The 7,565-nt window shown below is 45.3% G+C and overlaps 1 protein-coding gene across 1 annotated transcript; it reads right to left on the bottom strand.

The window, feature by feature from the left end:
- Positions 1–532: 532 nt before the first annotated feature.
- LOC308147300 (uncharacterized protein) lies at positions 533–3,347 on the bottom strand (the record flags this gene model as incomplete). Its single annotated transcript, XM_080519407.1, is given in 5 exon segments — positions 533–568; positions 2,139–2,200; positions 2,203–2,233; positions 2,657–2,743; positions 3,336–3,347. Coding segments are annotated over 5 exon segments (228 nt in total).
- Between the last annotated feature and the right edge of the window lie 4,218 nt (positions 3,348–7,565).

The following is a 7,565-nucleotide window of genomic DNA, read 5'->3' on the forward strand; positions in this document are numbered from 1 at the left end:
GTCCTGTGGCCCTCACGTCTGTTCTTATGAAGACTTTTGAGCGGCTCGTGTTGGACTTCATTAAGAGCCAGATCCCTGTGAGTGTTGACCCGCTCCAGTTTGCTTACAGACAGAACAGGAGTGTTGAGGATGCCATCTCCTTTGCTCTGAACTCTGTGTACAGTCACTTGGACAATAGCAAATCTGTCGCGAGAATGCTTTTCATTGATTACAGCTCTGCTTTTAATTGCCTTGTCCCAGGTAAACTGGTTGAAAAGCTCATGTCTCTCGGTTTGAGTGTTGCCATGTGTTGTGACTATCCAAAAAACCAAAACTTTCTAGTCACATGAAATGGTGGTTGAGAAGGTGCTTGACTCAACTCCAGAGAAAAAATAAAAATGAAGATTTGCAGGTTGTCTCTTTGGGTGAGGTTCCCATTTATTGTAACAAAATTATAAAGGTAAATAACAAAACAGAAATGACCAGGTTTCTCTGTTCCTCTGGATCTAGGTAAAACTGTGTGTTTTCCCCACCACCATTCAACTCAAACTAATTACTTCCCTGATCTTAAGCAGCTGGGCACCTGCTGCTGGCAAGGAAACACAACAGAAACAACACTACCCCTTGTGGTTAAAAATAAAATACATGCACAACAAAAAAGAATGGCTCCTACACCATGTGTAAGTGGATTTTTAGCTTTTTAACTGACTTTTTAACTAACCCTAACCCTTTGCTTTTTACATTGTACACTCATGACTGTGTATCTTCCTCTGACTCTAACTTGATAATCAAATATGCTGATGACACCACCATCATCGGTCTCATCAGTGATAATGATGATTCCTCTTATAGAGCAGAGATCCAAAATGTGGTTCAGTGGAGTAAAGCTAACAACCTCCAGCTGAACGCATCAAAAACATGTGAACTGGTCTTTGACTTTAGCCGGAACAGTTCTCACACACCTGTCATTATTGATAACTCCCAGGTGCAGATTGTAGAGGAGTGCACGTTTCTCGGTTTAACTCTCTCTAAAGACCTGAAATGGGTCAAAAACACTAACCGGGTTGTTAAAAAAGCTCGTCAGCGTCTCTACTTTCTACGTAGACTTAGAGAATTTACCACTAACTCTAAGATTCTGCTTAATTTTTATCGCTGCACCATTGAAAGTTTATTTGTTGGCTCTGTGACTGTGTGGTTTGGTAACACCACAGACAAAGAGAGGAGAGCTCTAAACAAGGTGCTCCGCTCTGCAAAGACGACTGTGGGCTGTGAGCTTCCTGTTCTGGAAGTCCTTTATAAATCCAGACTTTTAAACCGAGCACTTGGAATCGTCAATGACTCTTCTGGCCACCCTGGAAAAACCTTGTTCCAGCTTCTTCCTTCTGGCAGAAGATATCGTTCGCTGAGATGCAGGACATCTCGATATGCCAGCAGCTTCTTTCCACAAGCTGTTATCAGTCTAAACAGCACTTTACTGAATGATCTTGCACTTTATTGAATCTGTTTCAGTCGATCGATTTCACAGTGTCAATTGTTTACTGTTCTGTTTGTTTTATTTCTGTACTTTTATCCTGTTTTATTTATGTACTTTTTAATTAATGTTATTTTATGGCTGTACCTGTCTTGTGCACACTGGGGACTTTTACAAATTTATTCCAATGTGGTTTTACTGCAAATGGCAAATAAAATGAATCTGAATCTGAATCTGAATTCATGTCCAACTGTAATAATTGAATGTCCTCCCAGTTATCTGTAAAACAGATCTATAGACTCCACCTGCTCCAGAAGATGGAAAAAACTGCTAAGGAAATGCAGTAGTTGGACCGCCAGATTAGAAAGGCAGATCTGGAAATATAACTACTGGAGCACCAGTTAAGGGTGGGTGTGCAGTCCCAGGTGAATTATGCTAACTACTAACTACATTAACTAAACTAGCTCTTGTATTTGTAGGAAATAAAGAAGACCAAATGAATTGTGCATCATGTCTTTATTTGGTGGTGGTGGTGGTGGTGATCAGACCCCGAAGTGATGATGGCATATGGTGTCTCTAACAGCTCTGCCGTCCTGCATAGCTGACAAGTCAATGGGCTCATCATCATCATCGGGGTCCTCTCTATGTAGGGCAGGGTCCTCTCTATGTAGGGCAGGGTCCTCTCTACGTAGGGCAGGGTGTTATGAAGGACAACACATGCCACTATAATATCACAGGCCCTCTCAGGGTCACCCTGAGGTGACGTAGGCACTGGAAACGGGCTTTCAGCAGGCCTATGGGCATCTCCACCCGGGCTCTTGTCCTGCAGTGAGCCCGGTTGAAGTTCTGTTGGGGGCCTGGTTCAGGGTCTGGGTAAGGGGTCAGCAGCCGGGGTTGTCATGGTAACCCCTGTCAAAATCTGCTTCATTCTGTGAAGGAGCTTTGATGGGATGTGCGTTCCATCGATGCAGCCTATCACATTTAGGAATCCTGAAAGACAGGAAAATGACTAATCCCACTCTAAGATTGCAGCACAATATCATTAACAGAATGTTATTTCATATTTATTTAATGGATCTCATCATTCACCTGCAATCCTGTGGAACTCCTCCTTGATGACTCTTGAAGGTTTCTCTCCAGGGAAAACAACAAAGGTTGCTAAAAACCTTTTTAGGGCCAGGCACACCTTTCTGATTGGCTGCATACAGTGGCCTTACTCAGGTGCTCTGCGTCTCCTATATTGTACAGAAAACTGCCACTTGCGAGGAAACGCAGCGCAACACACAATATGTGCTATGACGTCAGGGCAAGGCTCAGCTGGTGATGGTGCTAATGTACGGACCGATTAAACTGTGGATGTACATAATGGTCTCTGCAGTAAAACGGTACCGCTCGAAAAGGAAGGTGTCTGGAAATGCCAGTACATCTATGGTCTGATGATGATCTGTCTGCCAATATTACATTCTCGGCGAAGTAACGCTGCGCCTTCATCAATCGGATCATTATCAAAAAGACACACCATGTTGAGGGGAAAAAGTTCACGTCTATTTTGCCTCGGGAATAAGGCACTGCAGAACTGTTTCGCCAAAACTCCCCCGCTGAATGAGGAAATGAAATCCTGTGTCCGTCTGAAAGGGGGCGGAGCCAGAGCAAAACTCCAGGTTCACTGACAAAAACCTGCTCCCGACCAGGTTAGTTCTAGAGCGTCTGTTGCCCCGGTAACTGACCGAGAGTTGACGTTACCCCGCTTTGTGAAACAGGCTGGAGTTACCCCTCTTCCTCTGGTTGGAGTTACCTCCCGTCGTGAAATGGAAAATCCCGCATTTCCCTCAACTCGGTGTTAATTGACCTGGGGTTATCGATAAACCTGCTTTGTGAAACGGACCTCTGGTCCCATTTACTCGTGACGGCCAAATGAAGCTTCATGAAACACTGTCTGTATTTCCTGAAGCCACTAGATGGCGCTGTCTGTTCAACAAATGTTTGAAATCACACTTCATCACCAGTCTTTCAGACTCTATCTTCAAACCAAGAGCTCCGTCTAGTGGAGTCAGAAAATAAAGAAAATGGTTCATGAAGCTTCATTCACTTCAATTGATGCTTTTCTCTCCCCCTCCTCTGTGCCTCGGATCACATCACTGTCGTACTTATGCCGGCATACAGACCACTGGTTAAAGTCACCAAACCAGTTCACAAGCTGGTACGAGTGTGGTTTGAAGGGTCTTCAGAGGCACTCCAGAACAGTTTTGACACCACAGACTGGGGTGTGTTTAAACAGGCTGCCACCCACAACAACACTATAGACCTCCAGGAGTACACCGACACAGTCACTGCCTATATCGCCAAGTGCACTGACGACGTAACGTACCTCAAAAATGTCACTGTTCGGGCCAACCAGAAGCTGTGGCTGACAAGGGAGGTCTACAGGCTTCTGAAAGTTCGGAAGTCCTTCAGGGCAGGAGACCAGGGGGGCCTCAGGACAGAAAGGCTAAGAGGCAGTACTCCAAGAGAATAGCCCAACCTCTTCATAAAGTTTGCGGACGACACGACAGTGGTGGGTCTCATCGCAACGTGGATGAGACAAATTACCAGACTCAGTAGAGCCACCTGGCTATGTGGTGAAGCCACAACAATCTCTTCCTGAACATGGAGAAGATGAAGGAGATGGTTGTGGACTTCAGGAGAGCACACATACAGCACCCCCCTCTGTCCATCAACGGTGCTACGGTGGAGAGGGTGAGCAGTAGTGACGGCCAAATGAAGCTTCATGAAACACTGTCTGTATTTCCTGAAGCCACCAGATGGCAGTGGCTTTTCAATAAATGTTTGAAAGCACACTTCATCGCCAGTCTTTCAGGCTCTATCTTCAAACCAAGAGCGCCATCTTGTGGAGTCAGAAAATAAAGAAAATGGTTCATAAAGCTTCATTGAAGTTTCATTTGGCCACCACATGTGAGCAGCACCAAGTTCCTGGGTGTTCACATCACAGAGGACCTCTCTTGGACCATCAACACCACATCCCTGGCCAAGGAAGCTCACCAGCGCCTCTACTTCCTCCACAAGCTGAGGAGAGCGAGAGCCCTGCCCTCCATCATGTGCACCTTCTACAGAGGCACCATCCAGTCACTCATGACCAGCTGCATCACCCTGTGACACGGCACCTGCACTGCATCCTGCCACAGAACCCTCCAGCGCATCGTGAGAGCAGCTGAAAAGATGATCGGTGCCTCTCTCTCCGCCCTCCAGGACATCTACGAGAGCCACCTCACCCGGAAGGCCCTCAGCATCCCAGTTAATCCACCCACCCGTTACACAGCCTGTTCAGCCTGCTGCCATCGGGGAGGAGACTGCGGATACTCCAAGCCAGGACCAGCCGACAAAGGTACAGCTTCACCCACGAGGCTGTCAGGACACCCAACCCCCTCCCTGCTCTGCCCCCACTGCCCCTCTCACACAAGGATTATAAAGGAAGCATTGAGCCTCCTTTCCTTAGCTTATTGAGAATTGCAACGCTCCTTATCATAGCAAACACTTAGGTCCTGTTTACACGACAACATTTCACGTGACACCTAATTTGTTAAAAAAAAAAAAGGAGTGTGTTTACACTGCAGCAGTGGACAGAGACAACAATGTAGTGAGTATTCCAGGCCACAGGAGGGCAATGTTGATTTTGTAATGAAACTACTTAGACGTGTGCAGAGAACAGTACGCTATAAACATGAAGAAAATTGAGAGAACCCGACATCCGTATGGACGTATTGGATACTAATCAGGGGAGAGTCTCAACTATAAAACTACTGACATGGATGATAAATCTAGAATATGGACTGCGAGTCAAACCACTATGAGTCCGCCATGTTTGTTTTCAACTGAATGAGCGGAGGGAGGGGGAGAGATGCGTGCATGTGCAGTAAGAGTGCTCATGGCCTCCGAGAAGTCTCTGCAGGAGGGAATAGCGGCCTTGAAAGAATCTTTACCACCTTGGGAGCCGGGATAGATCCTTCGCGGATACCATGCATCCGCGCACTGGTGTCATGTAAACGGAACCTCCAAAAGTGAACAAAGTTTTGAAGATACACTTGTAATCGTTGTTGTGTAAACAGGGCCTTAAACACTTCTGGGGTTAGGGAAAAGTGAATAGGAAAGGAGAGACTAATGGGACACACCCATGGACTGGCAGCCATGACACTGGAGGCAGACATTGTTCTAGTTGTTCATCTCCTGAGCATTGTGATGGCCAGCCTGTCCACAGCCCCCCCTTCATCACACCTAGTGTGCTGAGCAAACGGATTTTGAGAGGTGCTGCTTTTTAAATTTCCTCCTCACCTGGCAATGTAGAAGGAACGCAGGGAGAAGTGGACTTGTCAGAGCGCTGCTCGTTAAATGCGTGTTAAGAGAAGTAAATCCTCCTGCAGCGCATTGGCGTCCAGCTGCGGGTTCCTCCGTGCCAGGCTTTTCATGAACATCTTCATCCAGCCACTGCAGCGCCACCGTTCCACTACAGCGCCCCCCTCTGGAGCAGATTTTGTGAAGCACAGAAGACTGACTGACTGGCTCAAATTGATTCCTGGTTCTCAAACATTTCTATTCTGTTAGAAATGTTCTTTGTGTTATTGATGAACTTCTGAGTTCCTCTTGAATTATTTTGAGTTTTCCTTCTCCTTAAATTTTCTTTTTGATTCATGAACTGAACAGCATTAATTCTGCATTTTCATTGGGAGTATTTAAGCTTAAAAGAAACTAATACAACATTCTATTTCAAAATCAGTGTTCTGTTTGCTTTTTCTGACAAATCACATTAGGAGAGTGTACATTTGTGTATTACTTTGTGTATGTTTGATGTGTGGGAATGTGACAGACAAGTCCACACAGTGAAGGCTGAAGGTGATTCATTCACTCACCTCACCTCACTTCCTTGTTTGCAGGCAGCCACACCCCAAACATTTCATATCCACACCACACTTGATTTATTCCATTTATTTATAATTGCTTTTTCTAGTCTTACACTGCTTAAATGAAGTGCACACATTTTAACTCTGAAAGACTATCGTTTGCCACATTTCTGTTGTCTAAATTATGTTTTTCTATTTTGAGTTACTCTGCAGATGGGAGGAATCATCTTGCAGTGACAAAGGCGGGGCAACAGACCAGAGACTTGTGCCGACGACCAAGCAGTTGGCCCCACCATCTCTTGCCAGAGCAGAGGGGGGTTTCTTTTAGGTTCGGTAGTTTCCCCATCATTAGTTTGTGTAGTGTCAATTGTTTCCCCCTTGTGTCTTAGTTGGTTTTACCCGGTCACTATATATACTCCCGAGTGGCTCATTTTGGGAGGTTAGTTTTGTTGTGTTAACATCTCAGTTCGTTATGTATTTTGAGTTTGTTTTGTTGATCTCATTATTGTCAAAGAAAACTTGATTTGTATTTTCTTTGGGTAGATAAAACCTTTTTACAGAAAAACCTGTTTGCCTGGTTGCCTAACTGCTTGGTCCCTGACAGAAAAGAAACAAATTGTGATGGGTTGTGTAAACTACCTTTACTAACAGACCGAACTGACTAAAAACATCTCACATGTCCGGAGAGAGACCTGACTGGCACCTCTGACAAAAACCTTCCCACACGTTCCCCACCAAACCATCACAGGATGTGCAGAAGGACTAGTTACTTCAGCCGAGACGTGCAATTGAAGTAGCAGCATTTTCAAGGAGTTCAACCTTGGGAGTTAAATTGCTGTCATGTAATCGACACCCAAAATGCAATGAATGTTTTTCATTTCTCTGGAAAACATTGCTGTGTGAACAATTTTAATTGTTGTCTGTTCATTTCACAGAGCGTGTAAATTCACATCACTGCAGATGGACGTTTACGAAAAAATAACAGTTGCTTTCACATGCCCACCAGGGGTTTAGAATGGGTTTCTCTCTCATCTCGTTTCTCTGTCTTCGCACGGAAAAACAGTGACTGGGGGGCTGTGATTGACAGAAGTGCAGACTGTCGTCACAAAGTGCTGATTGACTCGGCACTCTTGTTTTTCCTTTTAACGTCACTCCTGAGGGAGCTGAGAAACATCGGCTGCCCACAGATTTTTCATAAGTCTCACAAGGATGGGAAACCTCGA

This window comes from Blennius ocellaris (genome assembly GCF_963422515.1).
Source record: "Blennius ocellaris genome assembly, chromosome: 1".
NCBI classification, from domain to species: domain Eukaryota; kingdom Metazoa; phylum Chordata; class Actinopteri; order Blenniiformes; family Blenniidae; genus Blennius; species Blennius ocellaris.